Here is a 21,314-nt window from a genome sequence, read left to right as displayed (position 1 = left end):
ACAGTGCCTTCCACTCAACAAATGTCAGCTATGGTTGCATCGGTATAAAAAAAAAGAATACAGTATTTTGTTGAGTGAAGCATACACACATACCAAAGTTTAAAAACATACAGGAAAATGACAATTGCCAAATTCAGAATAATCATTCCTTCTGTGGGATAGGGAGAGGAAGGAGATTAGGGAAAAGAAGAAAAGTGATTCAACTACATTTATAGTACTTTATTTCTTAAGCTGGGTGGTAGCCTCATGTTTTTCTTAATATTTCATATTAAACACTTAAAGAAAATCAATGAGATGGGAGTGGGATTGTATTTCTGTAGAAACCAAGGACCCTCCCGAATTAGTTTCGTGTGATTTGGGGTTCGAGGCACAGAGGATCCAAAGGGAGGGATTCTGGAGCCACCCAGACTGGCTCCTTCCCACCACTGAGATCTCGGTTCAAATACACATTCCTCAAAGCCTTGCGGGTCGCCCACTGTAAAGCACACCCCGTCTGCTCTCTAACACACTGCGCTATTCCAATAGTCTTAACCGCTCTCGACCGTTTTATTATTATTTTACTTGGTAATTGTCCGTCTCCCCCAACTGGAAGGCTCTGTCTTGGTGAACACCATATTCCTCAAACCATTTTAAGTCCTCAGTTATTCTTTTGTCTTTGGGATGTGTGGATTAATGAGTGAATGAGTGGAGACCCTTTCGTAGGACGCCTCTTTTTAGACGGACTGCAAGGCAGAGGTAGAATGATGAAAGCCTGAGAGGGGGAGTGAAGAGCGAAGTGGGTTGAGGAAGAGGCGAATGAAGATTTGGATTTGAGAAACTGAGCGACGTTGCGGAGGCTGAGAAAGGTTTCTAAGAATGAAGAACCGTGAGCTGAAGATGAGCGGAGGAGCAGAATGGAATCCCGGGTGAACGTACTGAGGACTAGGCCTCCACCGATGGGGCGGGGCCTGTGGAGAGAGGAGGGACCGAGGCCCTGAGTGGGCGGTCCCTGGAGGAGGGGCGGGGCCTGGAGGAGGGGCGTGGGGTGGCGGTGGCGGCGGGGAAGATGGCTGCGGCTGAGGCTGCGGACACTCAGCTGATGCTCGGAGTCGGTCTGATCGGTGAGGATGCAGGCGTTGTCTCCCGCAGGCCCGCACCCTGCTTCCGCCTCCGCCGGGGCCCGGGGCAGCCCCTGCTCCCGCGCGCCCGGCGCGGCCGCGGTGGGAGAGCGCGGCCCTTCCATGTTCGGCCTGGGCGAGGGGCTGTGGGGCCCGGCCTCCTCCGCGCCGGGATCGGGCCAGCAGCTTTGGGCGCCCTGCCCGCGGCCCTGCGTGGAGCCCGCTCTGGCCGGGCGGCGGGGCGGCGGGGTGGCGGAATCCCCGGAACCTCCCAAGTCCCGGGAGCGAGCTCCTCCCGGATGCCCGGAGCTGCAGACAAAACCGGACGAGGAGGGGCCCGAGCTCCGGCGGCCGTGAGGGGCCGTCGCCCGGCCAGCCGAGGCTGCACGGAGGGCCGCTCCGGGATCGTTCGGCTGGGAGGCGACAGGGTGGGGCCCCTCGGGGTGTGCGGGAGCGGCGCGTGAGGACCCGCCAGGCGCCGGGCTTGCCCCGATCATGTGATCGAGCAGTCCGAGCATGGTGGCCAGCTGTGCCGGCCCGGGTGCTGCTCATTGTGCATGGATCGCCTCCCGTTTAGCCCCTACCAGGGCTTCAGGGGTGTGCGTGATGTTTGATGCCCACTTTACGGAGGGGCAGATGTAGACTTGGTGTCATTTGTGCTCTGACGCACGCTAGGAAGTGGCGGAGCCAGTTTTGGGACCCTTTCTTTCTAGCCCCAAAGCGTCAACTCGTATCAGTGGGGGACCCCTGCATCACACGATAGAACACATGTCTGTAACAGGAGTGTCTGCACAGTCACAGTGGGGGGATCCCTGTTCGTTTAGAGGAGTTCACAGATGAGGAAGTCTGTTGGGATCACTGGGCAGCCCCGAATGTGCGCCTGAGCCGTGTGCAGTGTTGCAGGGTTGGGGCTTTCAAGGAACCGTTCATCCGGTAGGCGACAGGGAGCGCGGGGTTGCGAGAATGAACAGCTGCCGGTTCTCTGCGCGCCATAGTCCTTTGAAAAAGTATTCTTACGTTGAGGTTTTTACAACCCCCTAAAAGCTCTATTCCCCTAGTGTACAAGAGCGTTACTTGGGTTTAGCAAAACTGGCGAAATGTGCTGATTATTTTTCAGTGTCTTAAAGAAGTGCATTTATCTGGGAACTGCTTTCTGTATTCATTTCTAATGTGATTTTTAAACTGCTGCAAAACAAAACCTAAATACCTCAGGCATCTTAGTCCTGCTTGAAGGTACTTCTGAATTAAGGCTGAGTTAAACTCTGACTTTACCTGGTAACAGCAAAGACAAAACAGGTTTTCAATTCAGCAGGTTTTTTACTTTTTATATTGCCATGTGTTTAAAAGGGATCTGCTTCAAAATAAAGGGAGGAAGGCTAACTCTCCCTCATGAAGCAAGGAGGGCTTGGTGTTGATAATTGCTGAAGCTAATCAATGAAGATGGGAAATTCATATTATTATTCTTTTTTTATATAGTTGGTATTTTCCGTAATAAAAGGTTTTTTTTTTTTTTGAGTTTGTAGATCAAAACCTGTATTCTTACTGCTCTATGTGCAGTAACTGTTTCTCTATAGTTTAGGCTACTTTTGCCTGGAGTTTCTTTATTATTAGCAAACTGCTCCTGTTTTGTTATTGAGGTGTTGACTTTGACGATGAAATTACATGACTGGATAACCTTAAAATTTTAAATATAGAATTTGCACAATCAGTACATAATGTGATTTAAAAGAGATTTCACCATTTTCTTGATCTCCAGTTTTGCTTTCAACAACCACTTTCTATGTACTTACTAAAGATTTGTCTAGATACAGATGTAAAGTAAGAACACTTTTGAGAATTTGTGTGGGAGGAGATAGGGAAGACTTCTACCAAACCTATGAGGCTAAACTTTCATTCATGATTTATTATAAAAGCTTTTTACTCAGTTGGCCTAAAGCTCAAGATAAGAGCTAGATAATTTGACCAGCAGAGGTAAGTAGGAATTTAGGGTCCCATGTGCTTTGCATCGTTTTGTAAAATGGGATATTAAAACTGATTCCATTTAGTGCTTTTGAGTAACCAATCAATTTACTTCCTTGCTGCTGTTTGACATTCTCACAGTGACCATCTTTCCACCGTAGAAAAGGACACAAATGGAGAAGTTCTGTGGGTGTGGTGCTATCCTTCCACAACAGCTACTTTAAGGAAACTGCTGCTGAGAAAATGCTGCCTTACAGATGAAAACAAACTTCTCCACCCCTTCGTCTTTGGTCAGTACAGAAGAACATGGTTTTATATAACAACAATTGAAGTTCCAGATTCTTCAGTCTTGAAAAAGGTATGACTACACAAAGGTAAAAAAAAAACCCAAAAACACAGTGATGTAACATTATTCCAATAACTCTTAGCTTTAGACTTTATCATCACTGTATGCTTTTAAAAATATTAAATACGATTTTCTTGGGAATGTTTCACTTTCATTCATTCTGTATTTATTGGTGTATATTATGTGACTGACTCTCTGGTTGGTGTAGTGAAGCCTTTTCCAGGTTTTACACTGATGGAGTAGAAGTGTAGAAGTAGTGTCAAAGTCATGACTCTGATTAAGAGTAGAAAGAAATATTTTTCCATAATTGAAAACTATTTCAAAGGATATAGTTATTTTTGGCATAGTTAAGAAAACTTTTTTTCCCATTTGTTTGTGGATGGTAAGGATATAAGGATAGAAAGGGAAATTAAACTCATGTATTCAGTAGCCTTTTGCTGTTTCATTTTATATGAACAGGATCAATGTGGCATTTTGAAAACCTGTATATGGTCATTGTGGACTTTCCTAATCCCGGACAACCAGCAGGTTTTTTCAAAGAAAACAATATCAGAAAGAAGCAGCTGTGGTCCTGGCACTTCTTTTATCATTTATGGCTAATTTTGTAGCCAATAACCAGACTGTCTGAAGCATGTCCAAGATACCAGATTAAATTTAAAGAATTACTTTAAAATAACAGGAAAGCAACAATTTAGAAACGTTAGAGGTTTAAGACAGAACAGATTCATAATTAGAAAATGTAAATTTGCAAAAAGATAGCTTTCAATAAACCTTGTTATAAAGTCTTTAGTTTGTGCTCATTTAATTCTTGCTGAAAAACCTTGACATACCCTCAAGTGGATTTATCCATGTTTTGTACGACAGACTGCCAAATCATGTTTATTTCAAATCTCTGTTTTTCAAATTTAGATTTAGAGATAGTTCTTGTATTTCAAAATATGACTTTAAAAAGATATATTTCTTAAATGCTTTGTTATTAACAAAAGTTCTGAATTTTGTCTCAGTGGGAATAATAGGTATATGGTTATCGGAAATTTGTAGTAATTGAGGCATGTACACAAATAAAGTTTATTATAACATCCTTTAGATTATATAGCATTCTATAGAGATTTGGCTCTTTCAGGAACTGTATGATTTATTTGTACTGTTTGGATTTTACTGAAATGTATTTTTGTTGTTTTTCATTCTTTGATTTCATTAATGAAAAATAGTTGCTAAATTAGTGGGTCTGCTATAGCATTCCCAGTCCTGCTGTGATGAGTGAGGGTCAGGGACTTGAAGTAAAAATTCACATTTTTGATATTTAAAATACTTTTGCATTTTTGAAAAAGAATTGTAACTAAGTTCTATACACTTTATGTAGGAAATTAAATATGCATGTATTATAAATATATGTCCTTTAATATGTGTGTATATACACATAAAAGTATTAAAAAGCCAAGTGAGGACTGTTACATTTTGGTCTTTTCCTTTTAATGCTGGTATATCTTGTACAAGAGGTTCATTAGAATATACTAATAAAATTAATTCTATTAAATAATCTTTAAAAAGTGTACCTTTTTTCTTTTGGACAGGTGACTCATTTTTCTATTGTACTGACTGCCAAAGATTTTAACCCAGAGAAATATGCCGCCTTCACTAGGATATTGTGTAGGTCTGTATGAAAATTATTAAATTCTAATGTATAAAAAGGAAGATCTTACTCAATAGTTACAGAGCAGATTTCTACACCAAGGAAGCAAATTTCAGCCCTCTGTCTCCCCAGCTTAACCTTGACTGGCCCTTCAGAGACTGTTGGTAAAGAGGAACTTTTTCTGCTGCTTCAATGATACTGCTCCTCCTATTTAAGGGAATAGTGGGGTGGGGGAGAAAAAGCAGTTTGTACAGCTATTGGAGCTCCTGGAGATTTTGAATCACTTGCCATTTTTGGTCTGTTTTTCTGCTCACTTCCAATCTAGAACTTTCTTGAGCAAGATGGATACGTTAAGTCTTTATTAAATAGTAAGCTGGTTCATATGTGTGAAGGTGTGTGTGTGGAAGTCATTTTGGAGAGAGCCATTTTAGTATTTCGAATTAGGCTAAAGCACAGGAAAATACTTGTTAGCCGCAATGCTGAGGGGCTGAGAAACTGATTAATTGGTTAATCACGATTCAAGTAGACTCCTTTAGGTTCATCCTCGCTGTTGAAAAATTTTTTCTAAATAATACCAGTCTACTTTCTTGCCATGATTAGTATATCTAGTGAATTAATAAAGTCTAAATATTATAGACATTGGCTTTTTCTTTAATTAAGGCTTTTACAGGGTTTTAAGTTATACTTTGTTTTTAATATTGTCACTAAATAGAAAATTGTAATTGTAGGTGTCATGTATTGCCCACAGGCTTATGCCAAATAAGTAGTTTTTTGGGGGGAACAAGGGGAGTTGTTTTTTCCTCACTATAAACCTGGTAAATGGCTGTTCTTTTGCCAGTTTTACACACACACACACACACACACACACACACACACACACACACACACTCACACTCACACTCACAATATGGCCTAAGAATACCTTTTCATTACTTACAGGTTTCAGTTAGGTTGTATTTTGACAAAATGAAGTTATACTATTTTTGCAGCCAGCTATGATGATAAAGACTTCTTGCTCTCAAGATAAATTCCAGGTGTATGGCCCACTGTGTGATATAAACAGTTATCTGCTAATAATGGCACTGACACAAAAGGAGATGCTTATTGCTGGGAGAAGGGACACTATCTAGACACTGTGAACTGAAAACACTGCAAAGGGTGTCCTGAACAAACACTGGACTCCCATTTCACTTGATTGAGTCAGGGTTAGGTTACTCCACTGAATTCATTGGGAAACATTCTGGGGCCTGGAAGGCAGGGTTGCTTTAGATTCCACTTCCTGCCCAAGAGGGAGCCCAGAGGGCTTCTCAGCTTCTGTAGGGCTCAGCATTGTTCCATTCTACATTCTCTTCTCTCACAGTGGAGGAGATAAGAAGACTCAGAGCCATTGCCAGCCACCTCCTCTGCCCCCTATCCCTTGCCACACTTCCATGTTTGCCCTTGCACATGTACACCTCCACTTGTGTGCACACCAGGCACACACTCTCCCCATGAACTTGGGTCTGAGTTCACCTAGATAGACACTTTTGGGGATGATGAGGTTACCGTGGAAGTGTTCCTTCCGTTTATGGTGAGAGAAGCAGGCAGACGTGCCTTCCAGTGTGTTGCTTGTGTTGGCAGTGGAAGCCTGCATGGAGTGGTTCAATCCCTATGTGGGGTTCAGGTCAGCTGCCATGACCCCCTTCATCTCCCAGTCCCTCCAGCTAGTGGCCCTGGTAGAGAACCAGGGTGTCATGCACTCGTGGAGTCAGGTGTCCAGGCCAGGTGTGACATCTGTGGGTATCCATCTGAACAATGAATAAGGTCCACTGGGCTGCACTTTGTGGGTTTCCCATGGGTGGTGCTGGGGATTCCTCCCTCTGTTCAGCCTCTCGTGCATGGCCCAGGGTTGTCACACAGGGTGTCATCTTATCCTCCTACCCTTCTTAGGTTTCTCTTCTCCATTACTTTAAGTGGTTTCTATTTTATAATTTAATGGCAATTTTTGTTTGGTTTTGTTTTTTTTAGTGGTGGTAATGTAAGCTCATAGTAAAAGAAACCAGACACCCAAGGGGTATACAGTGAAAACTGAGCTCCTCCCTTCCCCAGTTCCCAGCCTGCACTCTGTCTGCTGACCCCACCCCAGGGCAGCTCCTGGCCCTGTTTTTTTCATAGCCTGCCTGAGACAATTTCTCCGTATGTAAGTTTGTGTATGAGTTCATGGGTTTGGCTGTATCTTGTATATTCGATAGCTTACCATATTTACTGTTCTGTACCTTTTTTTCCCTCAATTTGTGTTGAGAAAAAGAATTAAAAAACAGTGATGATTGACAAAATTTGGTAAGCAGTTCAGACATTCACTTTTTACTTAATTTACAATAATTATAATTTTCAAATGCTCTCTCTTGAACAATTACTTTCTTCCCAATTTTCCATCCCTTCAGCTACCAAAAGACACAAGTAGTCACAGTCCTGCTTCTCAAGCAAATTTGAGATCTAGTTCCTCACAGCAAGATTTGAGGGGAACAGATTGATTTCACATGTGAGCTATAAATGTTGCTAGTTCCCTGTCAGCATTTTCTGGAAGTCTTAATTTAGTGATGCATTTATCACCAGAAACTTAAAAGAGTTGATTTCTTAATTATCTAAATACAGCAACCTCTAGGAACACCGATAATAAATACAGGCTCTGAGCTAATTACTGCTTTCTTTGTGAACAATGCATAAAACACCTCTCTTGTCAAAGGAAATCCCAGCAATAAATAGAGTTGTTATGACTAAACACCAGTTGTGAATGTAAGACAAAACAAGATCAGTATACAACATGCTTGAGAGTAATGGGGTCTCTGCGTAGTTCATTCTCCTGCCCCAGCAGACTATAGCAGCCTTACCCACATGTAAGGAGAGAGCCAACTTCAAAGAATTATTGAAGGTCTTCCAAGTAGTTTTTTTTATGTGTATACATTTTGAAATTAAATGGTAGAAGTAACCACAACACGAAAAGATTCAGGCACTCAAAAACATACTAGCAAGTTGGCTTAGATTCTTTAGAAAGTATCCATGCTTAGCCTTGGTGCATTTCTGCCTGTGGTTCATGCTACATAAAAGCACGTTTGCCTTTGTCCTGTCTTCCAGAATATACCTGAAACACGGGAGCCCAGTTAAAATGATGGAGAGCTACATCGCAGTTCTCACAAAAGGAATATGCCAGAGTGAAGAAAATGGCTCTTTCCTTAGCAAGGACTTTGATGCCCGAAAAGCATACCTTGCAGGCTCCATCAAAGGTAAAAAAAAAAAAAAGGGTGAGGGGGGCAAAAAAAGGGGAGAAACAAAAACCCATTCCAGATGGTCCCATCCCATCTTCCACAACAAAATCCCCAAGCCAAGGACAAAGTATCCATAAAGGATACTTAATGTTATTTCATCTTCCTGTATATTTTCATCTATACAGTATTTGTTTACCTACAGGAGGGTAGTTCAACTTCTACATTTCCATACTTGGTTAGAGACTTGTCATAGGGAAGCAGATTTTCGTGGTGTGATTTTTTCCTTTGCATAGGATTCCAATTGTTACTGTAGAAATACCCTATCACCGGTAAGCTGACTCTCACGGTTCAAGGTCCCCACTCACTTCATAGTTTTTCTTTCCTTAGATCTCAGCAGTTCTCTTCCACCCGGAGAGCTCTTGCCTCCGGCCCCAAGTTCCTAACATGACTCCCTGCCTTTCTCTCCTATCTGGGAATCCAAACTGGCAGAGACAGCCCAGGGCTAAACACAGACTTCTGTGTCCTTGTGAGAGAGGGGGCGACTTCAGGGGGGACGCTGGCCTTCATTCTTGTCCTTCCTTTGCTTCTGATCCCACTGTCATGTATGGTTTCAGAGCATCCCTGTTGAGGCATTAGATGTTCATCTGACTGTCTCAAAAGGACTTAAGTAATGATGTGAGGAGGGCGGGTCAGTGAACATTTTTTAAAACTTTAATTTTAACGACACAGAAGGATGCTAGTTCCCTTTATATCATTTATTCCACTCTTGTGAGTCTAGCTTCACCTGATGCCTCTGGCACAGAGACCTCGGGAGGCAGGCGTAGGCTTCTGTAACACCCCTCCTGGGGAGCCCCTGGATGCACTGATATCCACCAAATAAGGTGCTTCTGTACTTACATTTACCTAGATTTATTCTCTATATTGAAAATTTTGCATTCTATGACAAGAATTATATCCTATAAAAACTATTTCTTTATATAATATGTAATGCAGTAACATTATTATTTCTTTTGTTTTAAGACATTGTATCTCAGTTTGGAATGGAAACTGTCATCTTACACACAGCACTGATGCTGAAGAAAAGAATCATCGTCTATCACCCCAGAATAGAAGCCGTGCAGGAGTTCACCAGGTATTGTCTCTAATCACTAAAAAGCATAAACTTTGTGGGCAGCCAGTTTGGGCACTCAGGGTTACTGTGTGCTCTGTTGTGTTGCGCATTTGGTATAAATAGAATGTGTTAGGCTGGGGGTGAAATGCCATTTTGGTGTAGTGTTTCAGTTTAGATTGAGTAGTTCAAGGTCACTGAACTTGGACAAATTCCTCTTTAAATTTAGAAATAACAATATTTTAGAGCAGGGAGTGTGCAAGTTTTTCCTTGCCAGAGAGTAAATATTTTAGGCTTGCTGGCCGTATGGTCTCTGTCCCAAATACTCAACTGCCACGGGTAGTGTAAAAGCAGTCAAAGACAGTACATGCACGTAAATGAATAAGCATGGCTGTGTTCCAGTAAAACTTTATGTACAGTGACAGGCAGCTGGCCTATGGGGCATAGTTTCCTGAACCCTGTTTTACATTTTGATGCTACAGATCTTCATAAGAGTATATATCAATGATACCATAAGTTGTTTCTTCAATTTTACTATACTCCTTTTATTTTTATAGTAAATACAGATCTTTTAAGTTTTTTTCTTTGGCCAAATCTAACTGGCTCTTAGATTTCTTTTTAAAAGCAGGGAGAACTGCATTTATGCTGTGTTTACTGGGTGCCAAGCGCCTTAATTTATTAAACTTACTCATGACAAGAACCCTGCAAGGAAGTATAACTAGCCTGTTTTATAGGTTAGAAAATTGAGGCTCAGGGAGGCTAAATGGTTAGATAATGGAAAGAAGAAAAGCTTGATAGCTAGAAAGATCTGTGTTTAAATTCGTGGGAGGGCCACTTACTAGCTCTGTGGTCACATAAAGGATCCTTAATGTTTCTAAGCCTGCCTTTCTCTTTCTGTAAAATGAAGATAATCATACGTAAGAAGCTACTAGCTCTGTGGTCACATAAAGGATCCTTAATGTTTCTAAGCCTCCGTTTCTTTATTTGTAAAATGAAGATAATACATCATAAGCTTGTTTTTAGGATTGGAAACAATTTGTGTTAAAGTGCTTAGCATGTACCTTGCTCATAGTGTGCACTCTAGAAATGATTACTGTTTTGTGATTGCCTCAGATTGTAGGTGAGAGGACCAAAATTTTTACCCTGCTCTGTTTCCAAAACCCTGTATTTTTCCACCCAATTACCCTATTCCCCTACATTTTTACTTCTGAAACCAGGGATGTCCACAGCTTCTGAGATAGGTACCAGGGCCCCAGGGGGCTTACACAACCACATATAAATTGGGCACATCTTCCCACAGTATCTATTTTACTAGAATTTATTATTTTTTTAAGGAAACCTATTTTATATAAAAACAAACACAAAGTGGTTTGCAAAGTTTGACCGGAATCGTAAATACTAAATGAGAAACTTAAAAAAAAAGTCTTGCTTGCAGGGCCCACTTTGGCTGTCACCCTCAGACTCAGACTTCTCTGTAGCACTCCGAGAGTGGGGTGTCCAGAGGGACCTGGGAGAAGTGTCACTCCTTGCCACCCCGTAGACTTTCTGAAACTTCCCCTTGAGCTTTTTGTAGCTAATCTGACCCAACAAGAAGAGTTGAAAACATTGCATTATTCAGAGAAGACAAGTAATGACTCTATAGCATCTTACTACGCCAATGGACAGTGATTGCAGGGGTACGGGGTGGACTTGATAATATGGGTGAATGTTGAAACCACAATGTTGCTCATGTGAAATCTTCATAAGAGTATATATCAATGATACCATAATTAAAAAAAAAACACTGCATTACTTTAAGTTGAAGCCTGGAGGTGTTGGCGTGTTTAGGCTTTGTCCTGCCCTCTCCTTGATAGCCAGTTTCCTCCATGGGAAGAAGAGGGAAGGGGAGGCTGAGTCTGGGGTGTGGGCTGGCAACCATGTGCATTCTCACCTTGATTCCCCAGGACTCTGCCCGCCTTGGTGTGGCATCGACAGGACTGGACCATACTTCATTCCTACGTGCACCTCAGAGCTGATGAGCTGGAAGCTCTGCAGATGTGCACAGGTAGGCAACACGGTCCCTAGGGGAGGAGAGGCTCCGCTTGGCTAGGGCTCTGCTTTCGTTTGGGGTTTGTGTGTTGGCTTTTGCATGCATTCCACAGGGGAAGCCTGATGATTTATTATTTCTTTGGTAAATGCAACCAATTTTTTTCCCTTAAATTTTTTTTTGAATTTAAAAATATTGTGAGGAGGTACACATAACATAAAATTTACCATCTTAATCATTTGTAAGTGTTTAGTTCAGTGGCATTAAGGGCGTTCTTGTTGTGCAAACATCACCAAAATACAACTTATTTTTAACTTGTAAAGTTCTCGTCTTTATAGCTTCCCTATCAGTGATTTGACTTAGACTTTATTTTGAGCCTTTCCATATTTCTCAAAGGAAAAATTTATATTATTTTTAAATGATGTTATTTTACAAGTATAATAATCTGTAATAATATGATTCTGGGAATAATTTAATAATACAGTATTTAGTTTACAGAAATCCTAACTTTGTAGTAACACTTTTTTCTTTTCCTTTATTTACATTTAAAGCTATTGTGCCCTTTATACTTTCATGGTCTTAAAAAATCCTTCCGTAAAACGGTAACGATGATGCTAGTTTTTGTTGCTTTCCCAATTATGAAATATTTCTTACACACATAAAACAATATTTAATATTTGTGTAAGTTATAAAAAAATAAAAGGAACACTCATGGGCTCACCAGAGAAGAGAAAGTAGAATATTATTGGGCCTGGGAAGCACTGCATGTGCATTCCTATCCCATTGAACCTTTTTTCCTCACTCCTTTCCTCTAGCCACATACACATGAACACATATCACTAAACAACATAATGTTTAATTTTACTAAGCTAATTTTGTACATATATGGATTCACGATGGATGAATCTTCTGTGGTCGACTTTTCCTTTTTTTTTTTTTTGCCTTAAAAACAATATTTTTGTGTGATTCCTCCATGTTCACATGGATGTTTGTAGTCCTGTTCGTTTTCAGTGCTGTATAGAATTCCATTACATGATAAACCATAGTTACTTAATTTCGCCTTTTCTCGTTATTCACTTTTAAAACAGTGCTGCTATAAGCATTCTTATTATGGGTCTCTTGGTGCACATCTGCAAGACATTCTCTAGGGTACACATCGGGGAGTAGATTCTGAGTTACAAGGTATGCAAATCCTCAAGCTGTTGGAGAATGCCATGTTCTCCTCAGAGACTGTGACAATTTACCCTCTCACGAGTAGTGTAGAAGCAGTCCCGTCACTTCATGGCTTCCACAACACTTGGTTATTGTCAAACTTTAAAATGTTTGCCAACTTGGTGGGTGTACAATGGTATTTCACTATGATTTTAATATGCATTTTCCTGATTCCTAATGAGTTTAAGCATATTTCTGTGTTCTTGTCATTTGTGTTTCCTCTTCTGCAAAATAACTGTCTTTTACTCATTTTTCTATTTGATTTTTCTTAACAATTCATAGAATTTCTTTATGTATTTAGGATATAAACCCATTGTTGATTATATATGCTTCAAAAATCTGAGTTTGTGGATTTTCTTTTCATTTTCATGGTATCTTTTCATCTACAGGTATCTTCATTTTAATGTGTTGGAATTCATTAGACTTTTATAGTAGTTTTTATATTTGAAGAAAATTTATGGCCCTCAGATAGGAGGATATTCTCCTGTATTTTCTTACAAAAATTTCTTATAAAACATTTTTTTCTTTCCCATTTGAGTCTTTAATCTACCTGAGTTACTTCTTGTGTAGTGTGTGAGTTTGGGGCCTGATTTCATTTCTTCCATTTGGATAGCCACTTGACCCCAGAGCATTTATTGAACAGTGTGGCCTCTTTTCTCCAGTAGCCAGCAGTATTTCTCCCTTGCATCACATTTTCTCACATATTAGTGAGTCTGTGACTGGGTGCTCTGTGGTCAAGTAAAACTTCAGCAGTGATAAATTGATCCTCAAGTTTTTAATTGTACTGCTCTGTGATATCTAAAGTCTGTGAACTGTTATCTTAACACCAATTCAGTAAGTCCACTAATTCTTGAGTTGCCCTGACTCCTTTAGCATTTATCTGAAATTGGGGAAAGATAGGGCTGTGTTGCCATGCTGTCTTTGAGAAACCAGGTGCTTGATTCTGATTTATTTGTTGAAGACAGCGACCCAAAGGGAGAGCAGAGGTCATGAGAATCCTTTCCGCCTCCTGCCTCACCTGTCATTCTTGACCCAGTAACAACCGAAAAGTACGTGCTTTACTCCATCCTTCTTCCTTGACACTGAAGTCTAGTTTTGGAACATTTTGAATTGCGTGAGTTTCTTCAGGCAATTGACAATAATGTTGTCATAATAAATGCCACAGGGTACAGCTAATGTACCCTTCCTACATAAAGCAGTGAAAAGCAGCTGATGAGCTATTAGACTCAGTTTTTTTTATATGTTCACTATCTGATTTCTTTCTACTCCAGTAATGTTGGTTATTTTTGTCATGCAGGTTATATCGCTGGATTTGTAGACTTGGAGGTGAGCAATAGATCAGACCTCTATGATGTATTTGTGAATCTGGCAGAAAGTGAGATTATCATTGCTCCACTTGCAAAAGGTTAGTTCTTTACTCTGTTCTGTTGTTGAATCAAGATGTAAGCCAAGCAATTATATTTCTTAGGCTGATTCTCTAAAACCAATGTTGGAGGGCCTGTATAACCTGCTGTGTTGAAGCTGGAGGGATTTTTCTGGGTCTAGAACATAGCATTTATTCTGGAGCTAGTTTCTTTCAATTTGGTTTTAAAGTCAAAACATAATGCATGTTCATGGTGAAAAATTCAAACTACAGAATCAGATCTTTAGGAGACAACAGGCCTGCCATGTTAGTGATACATTCTGGGTGTATATGCTACATAATATGTGTTAATAAAATAACGTATTCACCTTGTTTCTCCACTTCTCTATTTAAACAGGGTATATTAGTTATCTGTTGCTGCATAACAAATCACTTCTAAACTTAGTGATTTAAAACAACATATTTATTATCTCATAGTTTTGGTATGTCTGGAATTCAAGATCAACTTAGCTGGGAGGTTCTGGCTCTCATGAGGTTTCAGTCAAGGTATTGACAGGGCTACAATCATTGGAAGCCCCACCTCTAAGCTAACTCACATGGCTGTTGGCAGGAGGCCTCACCACATGGGTGACTGTTCTCATGACATGACACGAGTGAGCGATCCAAGAGACAGAGAGGAGACCACAGTGTCTTTCATGACCTAGTCTCAGAGGTCATAAACCCTCACTTCCTCCATATTCTTTTTGTTAGAAGCAAGTCATTAAGTATGTGTAGACTTCCTTTGACAAAGAGTGTGTAGACGTTTATTACTACATAAGGGTTGAACATGACTCCTTTGCCGAAAAGCTTTTCCAAAGATATTTCAGTAAACACAAAGGAGTGAAAGTATTGTTGGAGTTAGTGATGTAGAAAGGGTGTTCTAGGATCATAGTGTTGTCTCTGGCGATTTAAAAGTGTCCTAAATTACAGCTGCTTAAAGTGGTAAAGATTGGGTTAAATACATGCTGAGCTCAGGGCACTACTGAGGTATTGGTTTTAAATGGGCATTACTGATAAGAGTTTTGGCAATGTCGTTTATCTTTCTTCTGAAAGTGGGAGCAGCTGAATACTGGCTCATAAGGGATTTTGGTTAGGTAGATTCTGATTATGTGAGGCTATCTACAACTCCAAATTAATAGAACTGGAGCTAGTTTTCTTTCAATTTGGTTTTAAAGTCTAAACATAATGCATGTTCACGGTGAAAAATTCAAACTACAGAATCAGACCTTTAGGAGACAACTGCTTTTTGTGAAGACAAAGTGATAGAAACCTGACTGTGTCCAGAGCCAGTTAAGGCCCTGAGGTGTTAGAACCAGCAAATGTGGCTATCTCCCTGCCGCCATCTAGTACTCTTGAGTCTATAAAATGGGCTCATCCTAGTCAGCACCATTGGAGGGGAGTTTGGCCCTTGGAGTGACAGACAGAAATTTCTATTAATTTTGCTGCAGGTAGTAGCAATGGCTTCTGCAGGACTGACAGGAAAGTCAGGCTCTTCTCTTAAAATCACAGTTTATCTATAGTTAGAAGTTTTCATTAAGTGTTATGTAGAAAGAAAAGTAAAAATTTGTATCAGGTAGGTGTGGAGAAATTTGGTTCGGTATTGGCGCAGTTTTATCTTGGACATGAAATATATAAATCGTGATTATGCCTTGTCTGCTAACATGCTGTCATATTTGTGTTAAATGATAAAATGGAAATGGGGGAGTCATTAGTTGCATTTTGGAAATTCCCTCTGTATGATCTTTCATGTTTTCAGAGAGATGGCGTGATTATTTTTATTATGTAAACCTCTAAATATTCACAACACTCTTCTTAATCTCAACCAGAAGCCATGACAATGGGCAAACTGCACAAAGAAATTGGTCAGCTAATTGTTCAGTCTGCAGAAGATCCAGAGAAATCAGACAGCCAGGTTATCCAGGTAACTCCCCAATCTTCTAACTTCCTGAGAATCCTGGAAGCATGTCACTGGGTGGCATGTGGCACAGCTGCTCATTGTCTGCTGTTCATGAGAATAGAGTGAAGTGTGGGGACACCAGCGGGCAGATGCTAAGAAGGGGATGGTCCTGGTGAGGAGCAGGTGGGGCTGCCAGGGCAGATAAGTTTTCGGGCCCTGGGGACAAATACACACAAAGCGCTGGTGCTAAAGCCAAGCATTTATAGTGAAAAATGTAACTGCCACGAGGTTTGGAATGCTATTCTGGGCTGGCCAGTGCCTTCTCTCCTCCTAGTAAGAGAAGGTTGCTTCTGAGCTTGGGGAACTAGATAGAACATCTTAATCTACCTTTGATGTATTGCTTCAGGACATTAGTAAGTGTTAGCATCAGACCCCTGCAAAGCTTAGGAGACTCTAGTGTCACAGCCTGCAGGGCTGGCTCCTCTACGGGGTCCACCTGTCAAGCTGACCAGTGTCCATGTGGACCCTGCCGTCCCCTTGCTAGACAGGATGGCAGATAGGTTTTATTCCTGCCTCTCTAGGTGGTGCCAAGCTGCTCCTCTGTACTGCCCCTTGCCTGGTCTCCTCCATGTGTGGCTGCTGTCTGTCTGCTCTAGGCCTGTTCCCAGCTCCTTGCTCCTCTCCTGCAGGGATGCACTTCCAGCCTAGCTGTCCCAGGCCCTCCCTCATCTAGACTCGTCTCACTTCCTGGGGGCCGGAGGCCGGATTGTCTCCCACTGTGTGTACCTTTGCCACCTGGGGGCACCTCTGATAAGCAGGCCCTACTCACCTGGCCAGACCTGGCTCTTCTCTTCACTTCTACATTAATTTACTTAGATAATACTTATTGAGCACTGACTATATGTCAGGCACTGCATGGGGAGCAAAGTTCCTGACCTCATGGCCGGCATTTAGTGGAGTAGGTCAACAGAAAATAATGTAAACAAGGTCATTGTGAGCCATGATAAATGAATGCTGTGACAGAAAGAAGGGGTTGAGGCAGAGAATTTGAGATGAGATCAGACAGCTCTCTGAGGAGGTGACATGTGAGTTGAAGGCTGCTAGGGACCACAGGGTTGGATAGGGACCTGCCAGCAGCACTGTTCTTTCTGTTCAGTGCTGGTGGCCTGTCCAGCTGTGGCCAGGAGGGGTGTGGGTCTTGTCCCAAGGGCCTGAACACTGAGACTCCTTTCCTACCGTGTGATCATCATTGCCCATTCATCCCTCTGTCAACATTAGAGTCAAAACAATGGCTCTTTACAATGTTGGTGAAATATGTAAATTTGAGTTTTGAATTTTTGTTTTTCATGGACTAAAAAGTAATACACAATTTATTATTAAAAGTGATACACATTTATTTGGCTCACTATAACATGATAAAAGTGCCTAGCATGTTTTAGGGGTTTGAGAATACCTGCATAAATTAATTATGTCAGCATACCAAGAAAAAGACCTGACTTTAATGTTAGCTCCAGTGAGTCTTAAGCCATCCAAAGGAACGTTGGTCATTGAAGAGGGATCAAGCCCACGTGGCAGGTGCTGGGTTGCTTATCCCGGGCAGAAGAGAATTTTGTTCCAAGAACAATAGCAGGGTTCCTCAAAAAGTTAAACATACGATTACTATAGATACAGCAATTCTGCTTGTGGTTGTATGTCAGTAAGAATTAAAGCAGGGACTCAAATAGATATTTGCACATCCATGTTAACAATACTGTTCACAATTGCCAAAAGGTGGAAACAACCCAAATCCATCAATGGATGAATGGATAAACCAAATGTGTTGGGTAGGTGTGTATATACAGTGGAATATTATTCAGCCTTGAAAAGGAGTGAAGTTTAACTTTTGCCATAATATGGATGAACCTTGAAAACATGCTAAATGAAATAAGACACAAAAGGACAAGTATTGTATGATACCACTTATGCGAGGTACCTAGAATGATCAAATTCATAGAGGCAGAATATACAATGGTGGTTACCAGGGGCTGAGAGGGGGATGGGGAGTTATTGTTCAGTGGGGATAGAATTTCAGTTTGGGATGATGGGAAGTTCTGGAAATAGACAGTAGCAATTGTCATACAACACTGAATGTACTTAATGCCACTGAACTGTACACTTAAAAATGGTAAAAAAAAAAAAAAAGAATGTAAACATGACATTGATTTTTCTAAGTTATTTTGTTTCATTTTTCTTAATTTTATAAATAAAGTTAATCTGATAAACTTTTTAAAAAGCAAGAATAATTCAAATGCAACAACTGTTTGGATTTTTTGATACTAACATAATGCATATTTTCCTGTTTCTTTAAAGGATATTTCCCTAAAAACAAGAGAAATCTTCTCCAGCCTGGCTCCTTTTTCAGAAGTTTCGGGTGAAGGAGAAAAGCGTGTTCTCAACTTTGAGGCGCTAAAGCAAAGACGATTCCCACCAGCAACAGAAAACTTCCTTTACCATCTAGCAGCAGCTGAACAAATGCTGAAAATCTGACTGTGTGACAGTTTATCACTGATGACTGATATAGAGCTATTTTACCATGATTATCCATTAACTATGTAAAATACTGGAAATAACAAAGAAAATATTATATTTTTAATGCTTTATTTGAAGGGTGAGGTTTGACCTGAAAGAGCACTGAAACATACATGGGAACACTTGTGATTTTCTATCTGGTTAGTTCATGCCTCCTATCAATGTCGGACAAAGTGCTGTAACTACCATATACATTGTGAAATGGCCTGGTGTCTGAAGTGAAAGCAAGCTCTGTCAAGTTCTTAGGCAATTACAGCAAATCTGAAGCCTTCATTATTATTAAGTTCCAGTTTGTCTCACTGTGTTGCCACAAACTAATAGTTTTCAGAAAGCTGCCTGAAATTTTGCTTTCTATTCTTCTAGGAAAAACTTTAATTCCTCATGAGGAACTCTACTTTCTGAGCCAAACTACTAAGTTTTCTGCAGAACTGTCTAGAAGATCATTCAAAAGACCCTGCAGTTGCACTTTTCTTGTAAAAGAAAAAAAAAATGTTTTTTCTTGGCCTTTGAACATTTTGCCTATATTATGAGGGTTTTGCATAAATTTTATACTTGAGTAGACAACTTTAATAATCCATATTTATATTGTTGCAGAGGTGAGCATTTGGCAAACTTAAGCCATTAGTACTCTCCACTTAACCCTGTTGCTAGCAATATTGTTTTGAATAAGCTGTCACTCTTTGGGATAGAGTAAAAAAAAGCAGCCCATTTCGAATATAAATGTTTGTGTGACAGAAACAGCAACTCTGTGTACTTGGGAAGGGAATTTGAGAATTAACTTCTTGCAATGGCCAGAACCACAGTATATCTTCAAACAATTTCGGTAAAAGTAATTTGCCCACACAGGAAGAGAACCACTCCAGTTCAGTTACATACCTTTTTCATAATTGGAGACCTAAAAATCACAAGCAGGGAGATTCTGAACTTTTTATTTTATTGTGTGTATTCATATTAATTATGAAAGTTTATTTTACACTCAGTACTGTTGTCCTTAGAAATCATACTCAGAAAAATGTTTGCAAAAATATCTTGTCTTTATCTGATCTTTCATTTATTCTTGGTGTTAGATATTTGTAAAGTAAAAATCAAAAATAGCCTTTTCCCTCCCTCCTTGGATGGGGGCAGGTGAGGATCTGAAATGAGATGATGTTTACTAAGGCAAACAATTAAAAATTAAATCTGCACTTTATGAAAATGAATACTAACATCTTTTTTCTCCCTCATTTTTTGTATTACCATAGTAGCTAATGATCAAAGTTGTTAAAATTACAAATATGATACAGAAATAAAATGGAAATATTTTGATATTCAACAAAGCTTCAGGTATATGAAAGATTGTGCCCTCTTTCTCTGATGCTTCCCACTCCAAACAAAAGGGAAAAACCCTTATCAGCTGCAAAGGCTCTGAGGAATTATTAGAAGACTGATTTGAAAGTTATGGGGTCCAGGCCCCTTCTCTCCTGCTCTGGCCCTCCTCCATTCCCCACTTCCCAGAGTTGACTGTAACTTCAGTATATCTTCTGCTTTGAGAAGTTGCCCTCACATTTCTACTCTGTCATGTTAGCCACTAAGTCTTCACCTGGATTCTTTGCACACTTAGTTCTTTAATTTTGTTTAGAGTAAGCCTATGGGCTATATGGAGCCATCTAGGGGTTTTTTAGTAAACTTATCCTTTTGGGCACTCGAGAAACCCTTTTACAAAATTCGGAGATAACCATCAATCTGGCTTAGGGAAAACTAAAAGCCACAGGTAGATGATGATTTGGGGCAGGGTCTGTTGCAAACATTCCCGCGGTGTGCAAATGTTTGGGTTCCTACTCTACCGTGCACTGGGTTGTGTCTTGAGCCTTCCTTGATGTACAAGACACAGTTCCTGTTCTCAAGGCACACAATCTACAGATTGAAGAGCCACTGCTGCACTGCGGTGTATGGACTTGTAAACAGTGAGTGGTATGGGAACACAGGAGGGGCACCTAGGTTTCCTGGAAGAGTGATGTCCAAGTCAGACCTGAAGCATAAGCAGGAGTTAGCCCAGAGCAGAGGGAACAGCAGGTGTGAAGGCAAAGGAGAGACCACAGCCCGACTGAGGAACTGCATGTTGGTCCAGAGCCAGAAAAGGCAGCGGCAAGAGACAAGCAGTGTAAAGGCTCCTGACTGCAGGGAGAGGAATTTGGACTTGATCCTGATGCCCTGGGAAGCCATTTAAGGTTTTTAAGCAGGTGCGGTTTAGAATAGCAGGTAAAAGCATGGATTGGAGGATTGGAGGGAGCCAGACGGAGAGAGTAATACCAGCAGGGGATGCTGTTGGACTGAGCTGGGACAGTCGTGGAAGTGGAAGCGTGAGTTCTAGAGAGGAGACACTATTGAGTTCAGTCCACTAAGTGGGGGGAGGGGGAGGGCAGAGTAAGGGTGCTGCCAGGGATCCCGTCGTAACGCTCCTGGGTAAGTGATGGTACCATTTTCTGAGACTGGGTCTTCAGTGGACATTTAAATGGCCAAATGCAGGGGGCAGTTGAATGTGGGCCTATTGCTGAGGAGAGAGCAAGTCTCATGCCCAGTCTGAGCACCCAGCAGAGTGGCAGGGTAGCATTTGGGTGGGGCATGGATGAGAGCAGCCTCAGCAGATTAGAAGGTGGGGTTAAACAGGTAGACAAGCTTTTAAGGTAAGGCCACGAACAGCAGGTTTTGCTTTTTTAATGAGCCAGGTGATTCGAACAGTTTAAACATACTGCGAAGCAGTAGATGAAGCTGGAGCCAGAGGGGACGCGGCGGCCCCAGAGCAAAGCCCTGAGTAAAGCGGGGGCTGGACCCAGAGCAGAGG

At 41.1% G+C, this 21,314-nt stretch overlaps 1 protein-coding gene across 4 annotated transcripts; it reads left to right on the top strand.

Annotated features, from left to right (window-relative positions):
• The first annotated feature begins 1,011 nt into the window (after positions 1-1,011).
• On the top strand, positions 1,012-19,810 carry DENND10 (DENN domain containing 10). 4 transcript variants are annotated; one of them, XM_073240322.1, is made up of 9 exons: positions 1,012-1,100; positions 3,198-3,414; positions 4,977-5,056; positions 8,150-8,298; positions 9,301-9,412; positions 11,332-11,432; positions 13,924-14,031; positions 15,855-15,949; positions 18,275-19,810. In XM_073240322.1, exons 4-9 carry the CDS (start codon positions 8,181-8,183, stop codon positions 18,449-18,451), a joined length of 711 nt encoding a protein of 236 aa, XP_073096423.1. In that variant the 5' UTR covers positions 1,012-1,100; positions 3,198-3,414; positions 4,977-5,056; positions 8,150-8,180; the 3' UTR covers positions 18,452-19,810. The 4 variants fall into 4 exon arrangements, with proteins under 4 accessions (XP_073096423.1, XP_073096424.1, XP_073096422.1 ...); XM_073240321.1 differs by having other exon boundaries at positions 1,015-1,100; positions 3,218-3,414; positions 15,858-15,949; XM_073240319.1 differs by having other exon boundaries at positions 1,015-1,100; positions 3,218-3,414.
• The last annotated feature ends 1,504 nt before the right edge of the window (positions 19,811-21,314 follow it).

Source organism: Manis javanica, chromosome 7, assembly GCF_040802235.1.
Source record: "Manis javanica isolate MJ-LG chromosome 7, MJ_LKY, whole genome shotgun sequence".
NCBI lineage: Eukaryota > Metazoa > Chordata > Mammalia > Pholidota > Manidae > Manis > Manis javanica.
Note: the sequence above shows the minus strand (reverse complement) of the source record. Positions and strands in the feature narration are given on the sequence as shown.